This window comes from Erpetoichthys calabaricus, chromosome 17 (genome assembly GCF_900747795.2).
Source record: "Erpetoichthys calabaricus chromosome 17, fErpCal1.3, whole genome shotgun sequence".
NCBI classification, from domain to species: Eukaryota; Metazoa; Chordata; class Cladistia; order Polypteriformes; family Polypteridae; genus Erpetoichthys; species Erpetoichthys calabaricus.
The window spans coordinates 9,525,414-9,550,880 of record NC_041410.2 but is presented as its reverse complement, the minus strand read 5'-3'; the positions used below and the strand labels follow the sequence as shown (position 1 = coordinate 9,550,880).

General features: G+C 39.6%; 1 protein-coding gene across 1 annotated transcript; it reads right to left on the bottom strand.

Moving 5' to 3' along the window:
* Positions 1–5,541: 5,541 nt before the first annotated feature.
* LOC114667551 (kinetochore-associated protein DSN1 homolog) lies at positions 5,542–25,467 on the bottom strand. The gene is made up of 12 exons (XM_028822888.2): positions 25,012–25,467; positions 20,942–20,969; positions 20,284–20,320; positions 19,319–20,149; positions 17,104–17,177; positions 16,706–16,778; positions 15,202–15,295; positions 12,765–12,821; positions 12,560–12,631; positions 11,954–12,101; positions 10,901–10,988; positions 5,542–5,993 (listed from the first exon to the last, which is right to left on the bottom strand). The coding sequence occupies exons 1-12, from the start codon at positions 25,080–25,082 to the stop codon at positions 5,923–5,925; spliced, it is 1,644 nt and encodes a 547-aa protein (XP_028678721.1). The 5' UTR covers positions 25,083–25,467; the 3' UTR covers positions 5,542–5,922.

Here is a 25,467-nt window from a genome sequence, read left to right as displayed (position 1 = left end):
ATGACAGAAATACATTGCATTTGTCATTCCAACAGATGGCGCATCAAACATTCATAGTTAATTACTAATGTTTGTGACACGCCATCTGTGACAATGACAAATGCAATGCATTTCTTTACTACATGCATTACAAAATAAATTCCAACAGAAGATGCGCTGCAAATGTTAACACTAAGGTTTACGTGGATTACTTAAATTTTAACCCATCTTAGACAGAGAGCACAGCTAGTAAGATTAATGTCCCTCTTAATTTCATTAACTGATGAGCGGACATGAATAATATATGAGCTGGTACTAACTGGATAGCAGTGCAAAGCACCCTTTGGGATTCCCTCTTGGAGCACTGAGCATTGTGAAACTCCAAAACAAGATGACTCAGGGCAGGGAGTGGTTCCCTATGGAGTATTGAACCTTGTAAATCACCATGACATTTTGGGGCACGTGGTGGTGGGGGGGATGAGGGATTATTTGGGTTTCAGGAGTCACGACTGCATGGCTCTTACAAACTGCTGCACAAAAGGGACAGCGGCCACGCAGCTTTTCAAAAGTGTGCACAGAATAAGATACAGCGGAGAGTCACGCACAAAACCATCTACTGTATATGACTAAGAACCTTGAACAAGATGGAAGAAAAGCAAATATGGATCATTTATTGGACTATTTTTTCAAATAACATTTGAGTAAAATGATGAGAGCTTGCTGCCGTTTGCTCATTTGCTCGTTCATTTGCTATCACAGTGGCTTAGCATTCAGATATGCCGTCTTTTCCACTTAATTTTGGTTTTGGCCTTCATTTACAATAATCTTACTAAGTCAGGGGCAGCTGTGGTGCGCTCTGTAACAGCCAGTCAGGTAGTCTTGTCAGTGACTTAATGCAAAATAAAACCTGACCAGTCTGACTAATCATGCATACAATGCAACCACAAAGAAAGAAAGAGAATGGGTGTTTTGGACCATGCAAACAGAAGTGAGGCTTGTCAATCCAATTTCTCATATTTGTTATACCAAAAGAGAACCGAGAAAGGAAAAAGAAGCGCAAGGACCACAGCTGAACACTCCTTACCTGGAAATCGTTCATACTCGTACAAGTAGCAGTGCTATCAGGAAGTGTGTCAATCAACGGTCGTAATGAGGAGAGCTTGTGGTACTTTGAAAATTTTAAACTATATCAAGAAGTTGTGAGTCAGTCACATAATTTCTCATTGCCTGTGACTCCTAGTCATGTAAACTGACATCCTCAAGATGATGAGATCTAGCAGCTGCAGTCCTGAAGGTTGACATGTCCCCCTGACTACAAGCTGGAATGTTCTAACAAACTAAGCCAACCATGAAACATTTTACTTGAGTGTTAGGAAGCCCACTGGATACAGGTGTAGAATTCAAGACCCAAACCACAGACATGGAATCTGCTCATGACCCCCGCATCCCAGAGACTCTCTTTGCTGTGTTTTAATATCATTTTGTTTCAAGGCATTACACCAGAATTAACATTAAATTCTCTACTGTTCAAGCGTTCAGTTCTCCGCTATACTGAAGAGCATGGAGACATTTGTAGGCTAACAATAACCAGAGAGACAAAATTGTTTTTACAGAGCATGTACCACCCCCAACACAGTCATGCTCTTTGTAATATAAAAAAAATTAAATAAAATGCTGTGAATGAAATCAACATTGAATCTCGTTATATACCTGGATATAAGTCCATTTTGAAGCCAGAATTTAACACAGCAGCAAGGTATAAGCCAAACCTTGATGGGACATCAGCTTTTATCAGGAAACTCTGGCAAAGAAACAATTTATAACCTCCGATTAAGAACATCTCAAGACTACAGAGGGTAACAATTCTACTCTAGAAAGAAGGCCAACCTTAAATCCCACCACGACCACCACCCCCCAAGGCAAAGCAAGCAAAGTGTTTTGCCTACCTCATTCATTTAATGCAATCTGATCAAACCATTCCAAGATCAGTGGAGGAATAAAAACACGGAGGTGGTGAAGGGACACCTATGGAGTTGCATAGTAAAAGACACTTGTAAAGCAGATTGCAGTTTCTAGCGATGCAGTGGTAGACACCTAAATTACAAATCTTGCAAAACTATGAAAGAAGAAACAGCTTTAAAAGAGTCCTACCCAGATTTTACCCAAAACTGCAGTTTGACTGCAGAAAAAAAACACACACACACATATATATATATATCACTGTATATATACACACACACACAATATATTATATATATACAGTGCATCCGGAAAGTATTCACAGCGCATCACTTTTTCCACATTTTGTTATTTTACAGCCTTATTCCAAAATGGATTAAATTCATTTTTTTCCTCAGAATTCTACACACAACACCCCATAATGACAACGTGAAAAAAGTTAACTCGAGGTTTTGGCAAATTTATTAAAAATAAAAAAAACTGAGTAATCCCATGTCTATAAGTATTCACAGCCTTTGCTCAATACTTTGTCGATGCACCTTTGGCAGCAATTACAGCCTCAAGTCTTTTTGAATATGATGCCACAAGCTTGGCACACCTGTCCTTGGCCAGTTTCGCCCATTCCTCTGTGCAGCACCTCTCAAGCTCCATCAGGTTGGATGGGAAGCGTCGGTGCACAGCCATTTTAAGATCTCTCCAGAGATGTTCAATCAGATTCAAGTCTGGGCTCTGGCTGGGCCACTCAAGGACATTCACAGAGTTGTCCTGAAGTCACTCCTTTGATATCTTGGCTGTGTGCTTAGGGTCGTTGTCCTGCTGAAAGATGAACCGTCGCCCCAGTCTGAGGTCAAGAGCGCTCTGGAGCAGGTTTTCATCCAGGATGTCTCTGTACATTACTGCAGTCATCTTTCCCTTTATCCTGACTAGTCTCCCAGTCCCTGCCGCTGAAAAACATCCCCACAGCATGATGCTGCCACCACCATGCTTCACTGTAGGGATGGTGCTAGGTTTCCCCCAAACGTGACGCCTGGCATTCACACCAAAGAGTTCAATCTTTGTCTCATCAGACCAGAGAATTTTCTTTCTCATGGTCTGAGAGTCCTTCAGGTGCCTTTTGGCAAACTCCAGGTGGGCTGCCATGTGCCTTTTGCTAAGGAGTGGCTTCCGTCTGGCCACTCTACCATACAGGCCTGATTGGTGGATTGCTGCAGAGATGGTTGTCCTTCTGGAAGGTTCTCCTCTCTCCACAGAGGACCTCTGGAGCTCTGACAGAGTGACCATCGGGTTCTCGGTCACCTTCCTGACTAAGGCCCTGCTCCCCCGATCGCTCAGTTTAGATGGCTGGCCAGCTCTAGGAAGAGTCCTGGTGGTTTCGAACTTCTTCCACTTATGGATGAAGGAGGCCACTGTGCTTCACAATCTCCATTAGAAGGTTCCACAGGTTGAAATCAAACTAAACTGCAAAAGCCAAAGATTTACTTGACTTGGGCTGTTTTTTCTGACGAGGGTTATGGTGAAAACAAGTGGAGCTAAAGAGTTCAGGTCAGCCTATTCTTCAAACCTCCGAGGAATTCCCATTCCCAAATGTTTGCAGGCCTGCCAAGAGTTAGGATGCTTCAAGTATATTCTGGGTCTACACCTGCAGATTCTCTCAAAGTGTCATGCCTGGTTCACCTCCCATAACATTTAAATATATGCCCAAACTACCTCAAGTGCCACCCTTGGATCTAGAGAAGCAGTGGTTCTATTTTTGGATGATACAGTAGAGCTACGCTCCTCACACTGTCATAGAGAGTGTCCAGCAACACTGTGCAGGAATCTAACTTTGGCCATATATACAAAAAATATCAGCTTATCAGTGACTACCCAGAGTTTGCGACTGTAGGCGAGTATAAGAACACTGACTGGCAAATGAAAAACATTGTCACACTTGTCACATTCAGGTTTAAAAAAAAGTTTACAGTGAAAATCGTTTAATACGAAACTGAGGGGACTGAAATATTTTTTCATGTTAAAAGAATTTCGTGTTAAAGGATATTACAAAAAAAAAAAAAAAAAAAGATGCAGTATATTCAACAAAATTAAGTTTATTAGAGTACATTTTATTTACATAGATATGTATATATGCATGTATTTAATAAAAATGGGAGCATTCTGAGATCTCGCTTGTTTGAACCAAACAAGTAAAGCCGTCTCTAAATCCTCGTGCTTGGCCGTTGTCATCTATTTTCGCTCTGGCTCAAACTTACTCCGTTCAAACATTTCCGTAATTTGCTCTCTCTTTTTTTTTTTTTTTTTTTTAATTACTGTATTGTTGATAATGTAGAGATAGCAATATCAAAATCTTTACAGATTTCCGTTTTCGTCTTCTATTTTTGATCAACAGCATTAAGAAGCTCCATCTTCATTTTAATTGAAATAGCAGTTTGCTTTTCCCCTGAGCTCTTTGCCATTGTGCTCGTAAAAAAAATTCTTCTAAAATAGAAAAAAAAAACGCGAACCAAACTCACCGTTTACTCACACTGCGATGTACTCGTCACCGAATTCCAAAGCTAACTGATGAGAGATGAGATGTTTTTGTGTGGCGTTTGTAGGGGTGGAGGGTGAAAGTAGCTTAGATAAACAAAATTGGCTCGTGTCACAGGCTATTCCGAGGGTATTTCAAAGCCAAGTTTGCCTCCTTTCTACGAAACATGTGAAACCATCTCTCTTTCATTTCACACCCCTCTTAAATCTTGCCTGCGCGGCTGGTGTTTTCCGTATTTTGTTCTTTCCCAGAAGGGAAATCTTTTCGTGTTAAGCAATTTTCGTTTCGTGTTGAGAAAAAAATGCATGAAAATACATAGTAGTTTGTCGGGACCGTTGTATTATTTCGTGTTAACCGATATTTCATCTTAAGCGTTTTCGCGTTAGACGTATTTCACTGTATATTAACATGTTATGTTAACAAGCTATGCTGTACTATATTAACATAGCTTTCAACATATTAGAAAACACTTAAAACAGGTCAAAAGACACCCTACAAAGACATACACAAAAGAGCACCCCCCCCACCCCGACCAAATTATGTAATAAGACAGAAAAGTAATTGTAATTATAGCATATTTTCTGTACTTCTGGTTTAAGAGAACATTCTATGCTGCTATAAGCTACCAGATGCTCCATGATGTCCACTCAATTTCACTATAAACCTTGGAGTAAAAAGGCCACGGCAGTATCCAAAGTAAATTGGCATCAAAAGATGAAAAGTAACCGTCACAAGAAAGACATGCAAGAATGATTCTGCTCAGGGATAATTAAATGTAGAAAAAAAAACCCATGAAATAATAAAATGAGATTCTAACTAAAATCCAATAAAAGGTACATATTGCACACGCACAACATACTAACTACTACTTACAGAGATTCACATCCTTAAACCCACTTGGTGCAATTAACAGTCACAGGGGGCCCACAGCCAAGTCTGGCAGCCATTGACAAGGAGCCAGCTTATTGCAAGGCCCACTCATGTATACAACCATATTCACAGAGGACCAAATTAGAGTGACCAATCAATATAACCTAAACAGCTTTGGGGATGTGGGAGACGTGGAGTACATGGGGGGGAAAAAAAAACAACAAAACATGTTAACATGTGGAGAGTGCAATCCCAAAGCAGTCCACTACCAGGTATGACCATTTGAACCCAGTATACTGAATCTGCTGGTGTCAGTGAAGCCCACTATGCAGCAATAATCAACATTATGTAATAAGTAGATACTGCTGTGGACAATCAAATTTATTGTTTAAAACAGCTCAATTATACGATGTCAATTTTATCAAAAAAAAAAAAAAAAATGTAACAAATGTACACTTGTCTCCCAGGAAAAGTCCCAGCTTTTTATATACCACTCCTCTGTATAGCAGGTGTTTATTGACAGATAGCGATGTCAACTTAGATCCAAGCTTCATAAAATGTTGCTCGCAAACTGTCTTCTGTAGAGTTCAAATACCTTTAGGCAACCTGGCCAGATTTTTTAGTTGAGACCACCCCTGCTCTGGGAAAGCTTGTTTACCTAAAAAAAACAGAAAAATATCTTATTGAATGTTTTTGGCTGATTATATTACACACCTAACATACAGTGCCTTGAAAACATATTTAGCCAACAACAATGTTTCGCATTCTTTAGTCTGAGATTTTCAATGTTCAATTAAAACAGTATTCCTTTCTATGGCAGAGTTAGTAGAACTTCCACTTCATAGCTCCAGCATTCTGCATTTGAATCTCAAGCCTGATCCATGCAGAGTCAGGATCTTCTTCCTGTTTCTACAAGGGCTTTCTCCCCAAAGATGTAGAGCAGTGGTCCCCAAACTTTTTGACAGCAAGGACCACTTTATTAGATGCAAATTTTTCCACTGACCGGTCGGTGTGTGTGTGTGTGTGTGTGTGGGGGGGGGGCAGTTTTATACACAATTTACATAACATTTCTATTATTATTAAGCAGTTCGCATACGTTTGCAACCTGAGATTTTTCTTCTTTTTTTGCATATAACAAAGACATATGCTTTGCATTTGCCATTCCAACAGACTGCACATCACACACATTAACACTGTTATCGTTTTTTTCGTGTCTGCCGTTTCTATAGGAGGGTGGCAATGAGTTAAATTCCAATGGATGATTTTCAAATGTTGACAAGCAATAAGCAAAAGGTATCACTGAAAACCACAGAAAACAAAAACAGCAAAAAAAAAAAAAAAAAAAAAAACACAGTACGAGGAAAGTTCAAAGAAAGAATTTTTTTTTTTTTTTTACAATGTTTCTGTTTGGGGATCGTTGTGTAGCCTAAATGTGTACAACCGAGCTGCGGCCACAGATCTAACTGCTCTGTGGATGATTCATTCAAGCATTTCAAGGTCACCTCGTTGTAATGAAAGCATCTGCTGAATGTACTTCGTAGTAACGCGATTTCTATAGTCTCGTGTCATATGGGGAAACTGTCGGGACCGTAACAATACTTTGTTGTAATACTCTCTCACCTCGGTGTCTCTCCTCTCTCTGCGCCGCTGCAAAGCCCCGCCCGCCAAGCGTTCTGAAAAGTCTGAGTGAGTCTCTGTTGCCGGCAGTTCTCTCGCGGCCCGGCTCTCAGACGGCTGCGGCCCGGTAGTGGGTCGCGGACCAGTGGTTGGAGACCCCTGATGTAGAGGATAGGTGAACTGGCAGCTCCAAACTGGCCCTGTGCAAGTGTGGGTGGGTGTGAGTGGCCGCTTGAGAGTGGACTATGTGAGGGACTAGCGTCTTGCTCCCAGTGCTGTTGAAAGGCTCTGGCCTCCTAAACCATAACTTGGATGAAGCAGCTTTGTATTTGTTAAGTTTCTTTCCTCTGATTGATAAAGCTTTGTGTCATATCAAAATATTTAAAAGAAATTCCAAAAAAACAAAAAACTAAAGCCTAATTAACAAATATTCTCTCCTTGCATAGGTAAATGATTTCAGTGTAGCTTAACTTAGCCATGGTAAGTAGCCAGCATTTTTGAACACATTTCCAGGACTTGTGTACCCATGACCATAGAGGGCATCACATACATATGAAAATTAGAAAGCACAGACACAGGAGCCAAGAGTGAGAGTGTCACAATTTTCTAGGGTTCTGATGGTAGCATTCCCTTTGACCTCCTAGATTATTTCCTCAAGTGCAATAGATTCCCAACAGACTTTGCCTCTAGGACTGAACCATATCTGTACAGCCAACATAGCCATTTTATGTCACAGAATCCACCTGGCATCATATTGAACGGAGAATAAGTTAATGACCCACACTCGGATGTTCTTATGATGGATCAACAAATTGATGCACCCTTAGCGATATGTAGAACCAGTAAGAAGTCTAAAAGGTCAGCATGAAGAAGAAAAAGTACTGTTCTGTATAAATTCTATATAAAAGACTTGTCGCATGCATTAAATTTAATTAGCATAAAACGTATCATCAGTAAAATTTTTCATATATAAAAATGACAGTTTAAAAACATTGATGTTTTCAATGGCACCAGCCAAATTAAGGGAACTCTTAATCAGTGTCTAACACCAAGGCAATTAAGCTTCAGGGATATCAATCTGTCCAGTTAGGAAGCATAAGTGATTGTGAATCAACTTCACCTGCTTTGGTGCAAATGAAAGGGACAACAGGTGCACTGGAGAGGACACAGCAGGACAACCCCCAAAAAGGGTTTTGGAAGTGGTTGGCCACAGAGCGTTGCCTTCTCCTTATCCTTCCTAACTTATTCTAGTCTAGTTTTGCTAGTGTCCTTGTCACTAGTGGTAGCATAAGGCATTGGCACCTGCAGCCAATTCAGGTTACACAGGTAGTCCCAGCTACTCCAAGATGCAGAATATAAGAAACTTGACAGACGAGGGGAGACCATTCAGTCCATCCAGCCAGTTTGTTTAGCCAATAGAAAAGATGTCCCAATAAGTCATCCAGATTTTTCTTAAAGGTTGTCAAGGTTTCTGCTTCAACTTCATGTCTTGGTACTTTGTTCCAGAGTCCCACAACTCTGCGTCAAGCATGTGTTTCTTGGCTTCAGTTTTAAATGTCTTTCCCCTTAATGTCCAATGATGTCCTTGAGTATAGGATTCACCCTTAAGCTGAAAGAATATTGCTGGATCTACTTTATTAATGTCTCCGAGGATTTTAAATACCTGGATTGGTCCCCATGCAGTCTCCTCTGCTTGACACTAAACAGGTTTCATTCACCGAGTCTGTCACTATAGGTCATGTCCTTCAGTCTCATGATGCACTTGGTTGCTCTCCTTTGTACACCTTCAAGTGCTGCTATGTCTTTCTTGTGCAGTGGTGACCAGAACTGCACACAGTACTCCAGATGCAGTCTCATGAGTACATTATATAGCTTGATTATAACATCCCTTGACTTAAATTCAACAGTTTTTATGATATAACCCACCATTTTATTTGCCTTTATAATTGCTCCTGTGTATTGTTTAGTCAGTGAAAATGCTATACATCACTAAATTGTTTTCAGAGGTTTCTTCATGTGGCACATCCAAAAGTGCTGTCATAAGAAGGTTTGCTAGGTCTTCCAGTCTCACAGTCTCAACAGCAAGAAGTATAAACAAGGAGACGGGCTATTACATGAGAAGAGCTGGACAGAGCCGTAAAAGGACATCAATTAAGCAACAGGAACTGCTCCTTTGTGCTTCTGTCCATGAGGGCCAGATACCCTTTAGTGGGACCTATACTCACAGTGCATCACCATGCAGCTTGAATGGCAATTGTCAGCTCTCTTCACAGAGGAGAGCAGGTTCACACTGAGCACATATGACAGACGTGAAAGAGCCTGTAAATGCCGTGCTGAACATTATGCAGCCTACAACATCATCCAGCATGACCGGTTTGGCGGTGTGTCAGTGATGGTCTGGGGCGGTATATACTTGGAGTCGCACAGACCACTACGTGCTAGGCAACAGTAGCCTGACTGCAGTTAGGTCAAGTCAAGTCGGCGAGCATGCACTGGTACAGTGCGTTGCCGCACCCATTACATGTCGAAACAGATAGGGATCACAGCATCGTCAGCAAAGTCAAGATCCGTGAATCTTTCTTCACCAACAGATGCCCCACAGCTGCTAGATCCCACGACCTTGCCCAACACACAGTCCATACAAGCATTGAACAGAGTAGGAGCAAGAACACACCCCTGATGAGCCCCAGGATCAACTGGGAAAAACACAGAAGTCCTGCCTCCACTCTGCACGGCACTCACAGTACCAGTGTACAGGCCAGCCATGATATCCAGCAACCTCGAAAGGATCCCGCGAACCCTCAGGATGTCCCACTGGGCAGCTCGATCAACTGAGTCGAACAGTTTGCAAAAATCGCCAAAGGCTGCAAAGAAACTCTGCCGATATTCGTGTTTGCACTCTCCAAGAACCCTCAGTGCCATGATGCGGTTGATGGTAGACTTCTTAGGCGTAAAACCAGACTGTTCCGGTCGCTGGTAGGTGAGCAAGTGATCATGGATCCTATTGACGACGACACCTAGCAAGGACCTTACCCGGCACTGAGAGCAGTGTTATCCCCCTGTAGTTGCCGCAATCCAGGCAATCACCCTTCCTTTTCCAGTTAGGGACGATAAGTCCCATTTTCCAGTCAGTTGGGATGATGCCAGTCTCACAAATGGAAGCAAAGATTGCTTGCAATGCCAGGAGGACAGCCTTATCACCAGCCTGGAGAAGTTCACCCCGGATACCAGTTAGGTACCAGGATGAAATCCTCAGAGCCCATTGTCAGACCGTATGCTGTTGCAGTGGGCCTTGGTTTCCTTCTGCTGCATGACAGTGCCTGGCATCATCCGGCCAGAGTGTGTAGGCAGTTGCTGGATGACAAAGGCATTGATGCCATTGACTGGCCCACACGTTCCCCTGACCCAAATCCAACTGAGAACCTTTGGGAAGTTATGTTCACCACCAAGTAGCCCCACAGACTGTCCAAGAGCTCATTGATGCCCTGATCTAGGTCAGGGATGACATCCCCCAGGACATCTGCCTTGACATTATGTAATTCACGCAAGTTGAATCAGGCTGGGATTTCAATTTTTGACTGATTTTTGTTGTGATGCTGAATCCAACCCTTAATGGGTTTTAGGTTAACAAAGAACATAATCAGTCTGCATGTTATATTATATGACAAAACATAACCATGCTTGCTTATTAAAGAGAAGGGACGCAATTCTTGTTTTTAACTTAACTCAGATAGATATTTTAATTTTAGTATAGTCAGCAGGATAAGACAGGCAGACATGTGAAAGGCACCTATATAACAGACAGATATTTGTCCCCAGATTAGATTTGATGACGTAATTTACAGCAAATTTAGTAATAATGGATGTGTTAACATGGCTGCAATCTATAAAACTTTTTGCAAGAAATTCCATAACAATGTTATTTGCCAAATAAAAAGATGTCCTTACTGAGTTGAGCAGAAACCTTCTTCAGTTCTGTTTCCACATGATTTTGAAATGCAATTAGACCTCTTAATGTAATCCTATGTTGATCCATCTAGAGAGGAAAAAAACAAAAAACACAAATCTTTACTCATAACAGCTGCTCTTCAAAGGGAGACTTCAACAATCCCATAAGTCCTTTCTTTCTGTTAAGGTACAGCAACACCACACCACTGTCCACAGACATAACTGTGTATCTGCTCACTAAAATTGAGGACCATTTACTAAGGCATAACAACAACATTTTGTTTTTAAAATTTAAACAGAACATTGTTTTGTCAGTGTACAACAGTAAAGAATGTCAATCATTCTTTTCTGACTTGTGCCTGTTTCTACCTGGTACTCACTCAAGACAAAAACATTCCATGTACGAGTTTATTTTTGTTCTGTTCATGTCAAAGCATAAACAGGAAATTCATTCCCATAATGACCTTCGGAATTGAAGTCACAACTCTTGACCAATGAATAAGGGCGAGAGGTGGATCTTTAATTTAAAAGTGCAATATTATGGGAACTTGCTTCAAGTTTATAATGTCAGCTGACTTTTCTGAAGTATGGGTTTAACAATATTTCAGCAAAAAAAAAAAAGCGTGTGTTTTACACAATTTGAGCATTATAAGCGGATTATAAAACATGAGTGAGATTATTCTTTTTTCTCTTTTTAACATAGTTGTGTTTCACATCATTAGCCTTTGTATAGCACAGACCACTATTGTCATGAACTTTTTTTCTTTCTGTTCTGCAAAAATTTTTTTCATGGCCATCACTACAAACTACATGGAGTAAGTCAAATCTTTTGAGAGTACTAATTTAAAAGCAACTTGTTTGCTTGTGCAGTTGGAAGAGATGAGCGGGTTTAAAAAAAAACACCCTGGATAGTTTCACTTTTTAAACATATTCCAATCAAAATGGCAACAAATCACTGGCTACTGAAAATATTTTAAAATGGTCTAAATAAATTAATGGAGCAACACATTTGCACATAAGAAATTTTAGGATGGATTTTTATCAGATGCTCACCAGAGTCTCTGCGCTTTGTATCATAAATTGTTGACTATCCAGCAATTTCTGATAATCTGGTTTGCTGTTTAATACTCGACTCTGGGAAGACTCCACTCCAGGTGGCAGCACACATGTAACACCAGAGATCTTTGCTTGCTCCAACTCCCTAAGTTAATGACAGAAAAGAAGTTCTTAACCGCTGGTTATTTTTGCATAATACACATTTCATAGCTCATTTAAAGAAAGTATGTGTATATGGCAAACTATATAAAATAGAATCATGCAGACTGGTGTTAAGCAAGACTTCTGAATATACCATTTCATGCAGTTTTCTTTCACAAAGCTGTTGATCTTTTAAGGATGAGAAGCATCTGTCCACATTTCAGATTAGCTTCTTCCCTGCTAATGCATCCAGTTAAAATATAGAAAGATGTCTCACAACCTCTAATGGGTGGATGGACAGATAGTATTTTATTTGGCTTATCAATCACTCAAATATTATAACAAACAACAACCATTATAAACAACAACCACCATTCTCTCAAATACACACCAGAATGACTAAGTCCTCCTTATCTACTTAAACCTTAGTTGGTGGAAAGTCGTAACTATTCAAAGTCTCACCGGTTTTTCTCTTCAGATAATTCCTTGTGTCTTTTCAGAAGTTTATCCCAGGCTACACACTCCAATTTTAAACTGTCAAATACAAACACACATCATACTGGCTTGAATAAGTTAGGATTTCAGAGTTTGGTGAAGAAAAAAAAAAAAGAATTAAGATCTGGTGGAAGAAATTGAAAAAGCAGTTAGAAACGGAAGCATCCAGTACCTCTTGACAGCTATGCTTAAATTCTCCATGGTTTCTCTCATCTCTGGATCAGAACACCTAGTGTATGAAAAAAGCATAAGAACAATAAATTTACCTTTTTTGCTTCTTGAAAAAGTATATGTTTTATAAGGAGGACAAAATATGTAGGTGTTAATTACAATTTGGCCATTTATTCCAAAGGCTATGTATTACCATGTATTGCCATAATATGTCAGGCAAAATAACAGATTAAGCTTAGCCTGCTTCCCAAACCATTCCATTACAAGTCATGAGGGCTGGATATTTAACACTACTAACTTGTACTAGATTCCTATGTGTTTTGGCTATCAATTTTTGACAGCCATCACTGCAAAAAATGGCTAAAAAATGGATTGACTGGCTGCTATAGAACTTAACACAATGCAAGATGGATTGAGTATGGTTAAAAAGTGTTCACTTTCACTTTGGAAAAACTGGATTTAAGGCAATATTTTTGCTTCTTTGGGAAAACGTTAAGATCCATGTTTCTTCAGCATCAGTCCTTACATTGTAAATTAACTTGCTCAGATTTTATTTAAACTACACATTTATTTTTTGGACCTGTATTTTCAGTAAAGGCTCACATCAGGCCTAATTTGACAACAAAGTTTTAAAACTACCATTGGGTACAGCTGCACATACATCTTAATGAACTCTAATTATGTCTAATTAATTTATATCAATCAATAAATCCAACATATCTGTAGTATAGGGCAAAAATGAAAACGTATGATGAACCTTATGTGAGAAGATCTGGTCAAGTGTTTTTCTTTTATTATCACTCTTGCCGTCCCCCGCGGCTCTGCCCATGTAGTAGTGAAACAGGAGAGTGAGGAGGGCCCCTCCCGGCTCACCACTCCTGACGTTACACTTTCCCCCCCAACTCCCCTTGCCCGGCAACCTTTTTTGGATTAGCATGAATATATCGCTCCTACAAGCGAACTATGATTCTTAGCGCAATGAGATAAGTCGAAAAATCGGAACAAAAAAAAAAAAAAACAATCTAAATTGGTTAAGTAGTCCTCTCGTTCGCTAGCTAAGCGGACGGAGGTAAGTAATGTCCCAAGGGCTGGCACGTGAGTGAGGAGGGCCTGGCCTGCCCAACCCCCCCCTCGGCCTGCTGTGTGTCTCTCGGATTTGTGTAAATAAATTGGCACTGCAAGCAAACTATGATACTTGGTGCGATGAGAGAGGTCGCAAAATCAACCGGAATGTTCAGGCAAGTTATAGAAAAAAAACCCCCATCTAAATCCGTTAAGTAGTTCTCTCATGAAAAGCGGACAGACAGACAGACGTTGGATTATATTATATATTATATATATATATATATATATACACACACACACATACAGTGTCCCCGGGTTACGTACGAGATAGGGACTGTAGGTTTGTACTTAAGTTGAATTTGTATGTAAGTCGGAACAGGTACATTATTTTAATAAATTTTTAACTGACTGTAACCAAGTGCTCTGCCAATGAATGATGGAGTTTCACCTCTCTCTGACCTTTTTATTATTTCTACTTTATTTTCAATGGTGATGGTTTTTCTCTTCATTACTGTATCACCAGCACTTGCATCAGATTTGTGTTTCAGAGACATTCTTGAAGGGTGAAGACAAAAGGTTAATATGAGCTCTTCTGCACAGCACTGTACACGCTATCACAGCAGATTAGGCACCAGTCATCAACATGTACTGACAAGAGACAACTTCCTGCTATGTGCGTAACAGTACAAGCAGGCTTGCTATTGAGAATGAATGGGGGCGGCGAGGGGCGGTTCATCATCAGCCCACCTCACAGTCACCTCCACTACAGTATGCTGTAGAACGAACACGGTGCGGCCAAAGGCAAGTAGTGAATCACCCAACCCCAATTCAACAGGCAGCCATCCAAGGCAAACTACAATGCGACCCCCGCTGCCCCATTCAGCCACAACCAGGTCACCGCTTGCAGCATTACCAGCCATGTGTGCTGGGCAGGCAGTGAAATGCCCCCCTCCGCTCCATCCAGCCTGCGTCAAGTCAGGAGCAGTAGCTGTGGCGGCGTCCTGCACACGAGTGATAGCTGTGGCCCCTGTGACTACGGACCACGGGTCACCACTTGCCGCCGGGAGCCACCCGAGGGACACTACACTGTGCGAGCAGTGAAATCACCCTCCTTCAGCCACCACTTACAGTATCCCCAGGCTGAAGATGACAGAGCAGCAGTTACTGAGGCGCATGTGTCGCAGCTGCGTCCTCATTCGTAAGTCAGATGTCCGTAACCTGGGGACTACCTCTGTGTGTATATATATATATCTCTATCACACACAGACAGAGACAGAGACAGAGAGAGAATGTGTCTACTCTTGTTTCATCTTCATTTATCCTCAAAATAAGAAAGTGAGACTAAACATAAAAAAGGTGATAATATTAATTACGATTCTTCTGGTGGCTTCTGTGTCACCTTCTCAAACTTTCCTGCTTTTTCCATTTTGTCCAGCAACCACTTGACATCTTTATTTATAGAAGAAACTGTTGAAGATAGATTAATAAAGTACAATTAGCAAAAACCCAAATCAAGCCGAATACATGCATCTCTGTGGAATGAGACACCCTCCTTCTCCTGCAAGCACCAACACAATCCTTGCAATTGTAATATTTCTTTGTGAAGTGAAAATACTTTAATCTGCACAACATGTAAATACCATATGCACAAGGTCAAGAGGTTTACTTGTTGATAGACCAAACTTAACAATGGAAGAAGACGTTATCCAAGTGACATTGCTTTGGTATGTTTATTGTTACCAGGTTTGCTGGTTCCATCATTTCAGAAATGACTGCCCTTTTCAGTTCTTTTACTCTCTACACTTCCTAAAAGCTTACAAAGAATTGTGCAAATAACAAAAAAATATCTGGTAAGCTGCAGTTCTGCTGTAAAGGCCTAAACACCTTATTAATAAAAGAGTTCAGTCAGACTCTTTGAAACCAACAAAAAGGCCACAAACACCTTAACAAAATATTTCCATAATATTAAATTGAAGATGGGCATCTCTAAATATGCAACGAGACCTTGAGGCTGACAGGCTACTGCAAGAACAGGAAGAGGAGGCTATAGTGGGCACAAGGTCACTAAAACAAGACAATTGAAACTTAGAAAAATGTTACCTGGTCTGATGTATCTCAATTTATGTTGTTATACTGCAGATGACAAGGCCAGAGCTTGATGTAAATACATAAATCCATCAATCCTTTCGGCCTTGTGTCAACTGTACAGACTGGCAGTGGTGGTATAAAGTTGTATTGAATATCTTTATGACAAACATTAGCAACCTTAATACCAACTGAGCATCATTTAAATAATGCAGCATACTTAAACAATACTGTGAACCATAACTACAGTCTGCCCTTTTTCAAATTAATACTTCTAGCAGGATAATGACCTTTTTTGGAAAGAGCATGAAATGCGCAAACGTGACTAACTTCAGGCTACTCTTATGGTTTTGCACTATTCACAGTGCAGAGGTTTTCAGCATGAATGTATGTAAAAAAAAAAAAAAAAAGTCCGGAGGAACTATATGATTAAAATAGTACAGACCATAATTGCAAAAGGAATATAGCACCAAAGAATTATGTCTGTTCATAAGGAAGCTGGATGGACCTAGCCAGGACTGCATAGGCGCAAAAAATAAAGAGGCCACCGAGTGTATAGGAAATTATTTTAATTTGAATACAAAACGTCGCCAAGTAGTGAATTAGTAAGGACTGCCATGATGTTAGATTAATTGTTTACGTTAAAGCCATCTGACACAACTTAAAGGAGCTGTACCTTTTCTAAGATGCTCAATCCCAACAGTGGATTACAGAAATCTAGTTTACTTAGAGTAAGCATAATGAGAAAAGAGTGAATTCTAAAAAGAGAATAAGAAACTACTTAAAACATACCGTTTGAATTAAGAACCTGCAGGTCAATTTCTGGCTCTGACATCAGAGAATTCTTTAGCTTCTCCAGTGCATACTAGACAATGGAGAGATGGAGAGAGGGAAAAGAAGAAAAAAAGGAAAACAATGCAAGAACATAAATGCAGGATATTGGAAACAATTATTAATGTAACATCACAGTACAAATCAGCCAGCTACGTAAAGCACTATTAAATTAGCAAATACTAAGAATCCACAAAATGACACACTCCCAGATAATATTTTGTTTTAAATAATACATACAGCAAAGAATTAAGTCTAATCATGCAAACTGTGAAGGGAAAATATATTTCAGATTAATTGTGGAAATCTTTGTAAAAGGTAAGAGGACACAGATATGACAAATTGTAACAGCACTATACCTCAAAAGAGGCCTGCAGAAGTCTGGCGAACTTCTGGTCCTCTGGCAGCTCCTGACCAGTATCATTACCGACTTCTGTGGATTATAAAGCAGTCAACAATTTCACTGTGTAGCAGTATTGATTTATTAATTAGAAGGTATTAAAGTAATCATTCTCCAAGGCCGAACTAAGCAAATGTACTGCCATTATTTTCTACCCTGCCTTATTAATAAAGAGCAATCACTGTATTGAATCTATTCATATACCGTGGCAAGTAGTAGTAAGTGGACACTCTGGAAATAACTGCATTTCTGTATACGGTTATCTTACAATATGGTCTGTTCTTCATCTAAGTTACAACCATGAACAAACACAATTTGGTTTAACTTGTAGTGTATAATTTATTGTATTGTCCTTGTATATATTGTAATTATTCATAGGTGTCTGCTGATGTGAAGCATGCATTGCTAAAAATTGACCTCAGAAGACTTACAGTACTGAATTGTTGAATTGCATAAAGCTGTAAAGTGTTAAAAAGTATTTTCGAAGAGTTTAGTTATGTATTTGTCAGTCCACAGTTAGACAAGGGCGGCACGGTGGCAGCGCTGCTGCCTGGCAGTAAGGAGACCTGGGTTCGCTTCCCTTGTCCTCCCTGCGTGGAGTTTGCATGTTCTCCCAGTGTCTGCGTGGGTTTCCTCCTGGTGCTCCCACAGTCCAAAGACATGCAGGTTAGGTGCCCTGCATGTCCCTAGTGTGTGCTTGGCGTGTGTGTGCCCTGCGGTGGGCTGGCGCCCTGCCCAGGATTTATTCCTGCCTTGCACCCTGTGTTGCCTGGGATTGGCTTCAGCAGACCCCTGTGACCCTGTGTTGGGATATAGCAGGTTGGACAATGACTGACAGACAAATTGTGTATAGATGGAGAGTATTTAGTATTGTGGCTACACTCTGTAGAAGTGGGAGCCCTGCCAAGATAACTTGAAATGTACAACTCAGAAAGCTCAACAAAATAAAAAAGAACCCTGGTTAAACAGCCAAAGGCTTGAAGGAATAATTGGAACAGGCGAGCATCTCTTTTCAAGAGTCTACCATACATAATACAAAACAAAAACATTACTCCATGCCTGACATTTGCCAAAGACCACCTTGACACTGCATAGAGCTATTGGATAAATGCTATGTGGACATGAAACTGTGGTCAAAATGGAAGCACACATAGTGGTAAATATAGTAGGTATAAAATGGGCACTGCATACCAACATGAAAACATCATCCCAATAATGAAGTATAGTTGAGGAAGCATCACTGTTTGGGTTTGTTTTTCTCCCTCTGGGACAGGACATTTTACCATCATGGAGTAGCAAGTGAATTCTGAAGATTATCAAGATATCCAACAGAATGCGAGTTCTGCTGTCTGAAGCTCAGTAGAGGTTGGGTAATACAGCAGGACAGTGACAAAATCATCCAAGTAAACATATTACAGAATAGCTTCAAAGAAAAGAAAAAACCTACCTATTGGAGTGGCCCGGTCAGAGCCTAGACCTTATTCCAATAGAGATGCTGTGCAGTGACCTCAAAGGAGCCATTCACAACACACATCCTAAAAATATGGCTAAGCTGAAACAGTTCAGTAAAGAAGAAAGGTCCAAAATTCCACCTGAACTTTGTTCAGGTCTGGTCTGCATCTACCAGAAGTGCTTGAGATTCAAACAGTTATTAAATCTAAAGGTTCACATATATTTTCTACAGCACACTGTATATGTTGGATGGGTTTGTTTAATGAAAGAAAGACTAAACATTGTGCATTACTATCTTAAGTGTATCGGGTTTGTCAATACTTGTGACTTAAAGATTGGATCATGCTGTATGACCAGTTAATGCAGAAAACCAGGTCATTCTAAACAGTTCCCATACTTTTTCTTACCACAGTAAATACTTTCTAAAATGCCTTGTGGTAGCTTTAATAACATACTACTACAAAAAAATAAAAACTGCTAACTTCTGATATAAAAGACCACTTGTATGGTTTTAATCCACATACATAAAACATTATAAAAACACCTCTATTTAAAACACTATGTAGCATTAGTATTCAATCTCAAATTTATCTTTGACATCAAAATGCAGCAAGGAGTGTAATTTATTCTAATCAGACATAGAAGACAAAACAAGTAGGTAAACACATAAATACAATTAGCAACTAAATAAATCAAATTTGAGTAGAAATCTAAAAACAGACCTTGATGATCAGATGATTCTTTGTGTAATGTTGGCAGAGACCTGCTGATAGATTTCCTCCAGGACTTCCTCCTGTTAGGTGGACTTGTGATTCCATGAGATCCTGGGTCAGGCATGGCAGCGGCCAAAATGGACTCCATCTTTGTAACTTTGCCAGAAGAGCTCTCTCCTTCTGAGGAAGCGTTTGAACACTGTGCATTTTGAAAGGTACTATTCACACTTGAATGTACTCCCTCTTGCTCCTCCAGATCAGGACATTTGTTTAGTTCCTTCACTTCTTTTGGTGACTTTTGTCTTTCAGAAGACTCCTCGATTAGTATTGAGTCTTGACATTGCTTTCCTGCCTCCAATTCAGAGATGTGGCCTTGGCACTGCATCCTCGCCTCTGGCAGAGATCTGCAGCTGCCAGATTGCCTTTCTGCCTCCTGCACCATGCTGTTCAAATCATTCTGCTTCTCCGAGATGAGAGTCAGAGACTGACTTTCAGTCTTTTGTGCCAACTTGAAGCATTTCAACTCTCGATCTTCAAGATACTCTTCTAAATGGTCTGCCCTACAGTCAGAATTGCAGTTTTCAGGCTCTCCATTAATCTCTCCCTCACCACAATTTTCTTTAGTAAACTCCACCTTATGTTGTTCTAAGGTGGGAATTTCTAACTTTCTTCCTTTTTCTTGTTTCAGGTTAGGACTTTCCAACATTTCTACTCCATTTCTGCTGCAGTTAGCTCTTTTGGTTTGCTTCCTTGTAGACATTTTCAAATTTGATTCTGGGGGAGGTAAGTGTCTTTTCCTTAAGCTCTGATTAAGTTCGGTCTTCACTGGTGTATATCTTGCTACAGGTTGTAAATATTGAATGGAGATGGTTGAGGAACACAGAGTACATACAGGGATGAAAGAAAATGCAGAAGAATTAGTATTTTTCAAAAGAAAGTTTAAAGCAAAACTTTCCGAAATAGTTCACACTTACCACGAGTCCCAAAAGCTACTGGCTGTGAAGAAGCAGTCTGAACAGAAAAAAGAAGCAAAGTACCAAGAAAATCATTCAAGTGCCCGGTTTCTTTATTTGGCAAAACAAAAGCAGACAATGATGATATGTACTATATCAGTTTTATCCAATTATAATACTGCAAAGTGTCATATTACAAAAATGTACAAAACTTCTAGGAGGAAGTGTTAATAAATGGTGGACGACAACCATGTAGTGTATTTTAAAAGACTTATGTGATTGGGTGATAAAACCATAATAATAAAACCATTACTTAGACTATATTAAAAAAAAAGTTTTGCTTTCAAGTAGAAGAAACAGAAGTATCCAGCACAGTGGTTACTGCTACTGCCTCATAACTCCAGTGCTCTGGGTTCAAATCCCAGACTGACGATTCTCTATGTTGATTCTCTATGTTGAGTCTGCACGTCGGGTCTGCTGTGGTTTTTCTTCTGTACTGGCCAAGCAGGAGTGCCCTTTGATGCACTAGTGTCCAGTTGTTAGGATCACTAAGGACTTCTTGTGGCTATTGAGTGGTTATGTGTGTGTTAGAAAACGGATGGATGTAATACTAACAAGTGTAACACTTCAGTGTCAACATATTTATTATCACTTATCAAGAGTATTAAAATGTCCTTACATCTTGTGGACTCTGCACTCTTTGATTCCTGCAAGGAAGAGGAGAAAACATAATTAATGGATTCTTTTACATCGTCTTGATTGCACATCTTAATTAATATAACCATAATTAGGGCTGCCAACCGTCCTCATTTTCCCCAGACATGTCTTCATTTTTAAAACGCACTATGAACTGTACGGGAGGAATTTATAAAATTTTGAAAATGTCCGGAATTTTGGCTGCTAAAATTTGAAAATTTCTTTATCATCTACTTATCATTGGTAAAACATTGAAAGCTGTTCACCAATCAGCATTTGCGTAAGTAGTGTGCACACTTTCTCCCCAGAATCTTCACTCCTATTCCAGTAGTAAACAACGTAAATATTGATGAGAAAAGTCAAGGTCTGTCCAACTTGGCTTTTTCACTTTATCTTTTGAATTCAGCTTTATCTTCTTGGCGGGTAAATAATAATAATAATAATTCATTACATTTATATAGCGCTTTTCTCAGTACTCAAAGCGCTATCCACACAGGGAGGAACCGGGAAGCGAACCCACAATCTTCCACAGTCTCCTTACTGCAAAGCAGAAGCACTACCATTGCGCCACCTGTGAGGACAATTCTTTATTAATATTGTTCCTTTCCTTAATTATTTGTAATCCTAATTCACAGTAAATAACTGAATTTGATCAAAATCGAAATTACAATTTCACATTTTCTATGCGAGATCTTATTTTCGATTCTTCTTTCAGCAGCTTGGTTACACAGAAATATCATACACCCAGGTACAGTCTGTCAAAATTTAAGTGCAAGTAAGTACTGCTTTGTAATATTTTATTGGAAAATATTGTTGTTACCTCCCGTTGTTCCAAAATGGATTTATAATTGTAAATGAATGAGTCAGCTATTCAAGTTTCAGTTAATTACAAAAAACAAAACAAACAAACAAAAAAAACCAAAACATTCTGTTATATAAATGCAATATCTTTTTAAATCAGCTGATCAAGTAATAAGTCACTTCAAGTAATTTAATAATATTTTCATAATTCTTTCATTTACATAAATTCAGGAATACCCATTATGCCGAAAATAAAGTGCAAGTTCAGACTACGTGAACAGCAAATATCCTTGTTTTCGAAAGGGCAGAACACATTCAGTTAAGGGGCTTAACACTCACAAGATTCAATTTCAGTAGCATGTGATGTACAGATTCCTATTCATATTTATCTAAGAACCCAGATTTATTAAGAAAAATCGCTTCAGTGGAAAAATATAAAATAAACTAAATTGAAATGAGTAAAATGATTTTTATTTTACTAGAAGTGAATTTACCATGTGTATAATTTTTTACAGGTTTACGACAGTTAAGCTATTGAAATAAGAATGGAAGGAATGAAGTCTGTTAATTTAAGAGGCATGACATAGTCAAAATATTTAATGGGTTATTAGTCTGCCAGTGACTGTAATTGTGGCAATCATAATTATAGTGATAAACAGCTACTAAAGGTTTATGTCATTTTAAAAACAACCATAAGACAGTATAAAGGCGTATTATAGCATCAGAGGGAAAGGCGTCCTCAAAAGTTCTCATTTATCGACCCAAATGTCCTCATTTCCAGAGAAAGAGGATTGGCAGACTTAACCATAATGTATTCTTATTTAACAGGCTTAAAAGTACTTTATCTTGAAAGGTGCCAGCAACAACATCAGTTTACTTTCATCTTCTACAACCAATTCAATTGGAATAACAACTTTAATTTATATTGCGCATTACACTCCACCAACAATTTACAGATAGTAGTGAAATTCTTTTAGAGAGTAAAACCATCTTTTGAGGCACCAATAGAGAGATACGCTTAAGTCTACATACTTAATGTTGTTGTTGACAAATCACTTATGGTTTTGAAAATGAAGTTATACAAACCTTGTACAATTACTGTGTCTCTAATGGATAACAGGTAAAGTTTACTGGTAGTTTGACAACAAAACTGAGTGCCAGTATAAACAATGCTGCACATCCTTTCTCTGTGACCCACCAGCCTGGAGGACTTTCAGCCAATTAATTACTCTGCAGAAGTGTGTCAACAAATGCTGCGGCTCCACCATACCAACGACAAAGCACCTTTAAAATTCTTCACTGCTTTGTTCTTCTTATCTTTAGCAAAATCAAAATTTTTCTTTCATTTGAGATAGGGGTGGTTGTTGGTCATAATTATAAGACTATTTATTGATCTTCTGTAAAATGTCATGTTTCACCCAGGGGACAAATATAGTGTTACCCATATATAAAAAGGTGCCCTGGCACAACAAACTGATTTTTATTTATTATTTTAAAAGTTTGTCTTTCTTGTACCTTAACTGATTAAAACACCTGATATTGTACTGTGGAACCTCGGTTCACGACCATAATTCGTTCCAAAACTCCGTAAACCGATTTGGTCGTGAACCGAAGCAATTTCCCCCATAGGATTATATGTAAATACAATTAATCCGTTCCAGACCGTACAAACTGTATGTAAATATATATTTTTTTAAAATTTTTAAGCACAAATAAATTATACTATAAAGTGCACAGCGTAATAGTAAACTAAATGTAAAAACATTGGATAACACTGAAAAAACCTTGAACAGAGAAAACTAACACTGCAGTAGTTCACGCTATAGTGCTAGGAACCGCTCGCTAAAAACACTTTTTTTTTTTTTAATGAGTTTTAAGCACAGGGGAAAAAATGAACATTTGAAAAATCCGTAATTTAATAAACCACCAAGAAAAGTAACATTGCAACAATGCAGGCTACGAACCGATCACTGTAAACAGAACTGAAAACAAAAACAAGCCTTCTCTACCTTATGCGTCCCTGCCTCTCTCCCGAGCCTGGAGCGCCTGTGTGTGCGTCCCTCTAGCACGCTCCGCTCCTCTCTCTCATGCTCCTGTGTGTGCGCGCGTGCGGAGCTCGCTCTCTCGCTCGCTGCCTGTGTGTGTGTGTGCACGCGGCTCGCTTGCTGCACAGGAAATGCACAGGGAGAGACTGAACATGTACAAACCGACAGGGAACCTGGCTTGTTCGTGAACCGAGGCAAAAGTTTGGCGAACTTTTTGGTCGTAAACCGATTTGTACGTGTACCGAGACGTTCGTGAACCGTATTGTGAAAATAATTGGTTGACAAAATATTGTTTTAAAGATTTTTCAATCCTTTTCTAAAAATAGCTGAAGGATCAGACACTAGTTTTCAATATTTGACATGATATGCAAATATAACGGCTAGCAATCAGGGCACAGTAACTGTAAGCTTGGACATTGCATACTCTCTATATACTGAAAATCGCTCATAATCTCAAATGCGGTTTCCGTTTTTTTGTGGCTATCCATTCAAATTGCAGCCATGCTCTCGCACTACTTGCCGTTCAAATATCCTACCTATTCAACAGCTTTGATATTACACAACTGTCTTTCTGTGCTTCCCTCAAAACAGGTAGGTGGGGCACGAAGGATGGTTCAAACCCAGTCCACCCCTGCACAGGAAATATACTGTAATGTTAAAGCACAATTAGTTGAGAGCATGCGCTGAAAGCGCGTCGCTGCACCCACCACATGACCACCCACCTGGATTGGGACCCGAGAGCAGCGGGGGACACCTCAGCAGCACACTGGAACAGTGTACGGTTTTTGACGGTGGCTGGAGTGTCAACCCTGCCACCAGCTCCCAATTTTTTTCTGTAAATTGAGGGCCTTCTTGCAGGGTTGTATGCAGATTAACGTCATACCCAGGACGAAGCAATTGCAGGTTATGAATCCTCTTAAATGCAAACCCAGCGAGTTTCCATATTACCTTGACAGTTCTTTACTTTTTATAGATATTCACCTTGCCTTGCTATCTGCAATAGATGTAATCCTGCCTTTTCATCTAGCTTTGAAAAACATAGGTTCCATTTTCTTATATATTTTTGAGGCTTACGGCTCCAACTGCGTTTCTTTAAGGTACCCCAACGCTTATGCAAGTTGTTACGTTAATGGAGTTTTGGGCGCCACGGTCCAAGTTCACACGTATACATTCACGATTAAAATAAACTAATTCAAAACACTCTCACCAGGAATGTTCACTGCTTTGTGGCGTTCGTGTTGATTCATTTCTTCGCCGCTGTCTCGTTGCCTCAGCCATTCTTATTCTTTCCTCTTCTTTTCAAAGGACGGCTATAATCACGCCCTATTGTGTATTCGTTTTTCAAACTCTGCCCGCCAGTTTATGATTTCCTTATGACGTAAACATCGTCGCGTGTTAATTGCGTCACGGTGCTCGCATGTGTCTTGGGAAGTGTAGTTTTAGCTGCGTTTCTTACACACACAGGCTTACCTGAAAACTACTTATGGAGTAAGATCGCAGTCAAAAAATAACTCGTAATAATTTAAGTCAAATTTACATTTCACACGTCTCAGTTACGCTTGCGCTTCTGAAAGTTATAGTCACACTTCATAACTACTGTGCGGCTTCAGTATTAAACCTTAATCAAGTCTCTATTTTTAACGTTGTGATCATGGCTATCTCG

Excerpts from the sequence above, each read along its gene's own strand:
- LOC114667551 (XM_028822888.2), bottom strand. The coding sequence starts at position 25,082 with ATGGCTGAGGCAACGAGACAGCGGCGAAGAAATGAATCAACACGAACG. Across the intron at positions 20,150-20,283 it reads AGTAGCTTTTGGGACTCGTG|CAAGATATACACCAGTGAAG; the intron begins GTAAGTGTGAAC and ends TACAACCTGTAG. Across the intron at positions 10,989-11,953 it reads TACAAAGCGCAGAGACTCTG|ATGGATCAACATAGGATTAC; the intron begins GTGAGCATCTGA and ends TTTCCTCTCTAG.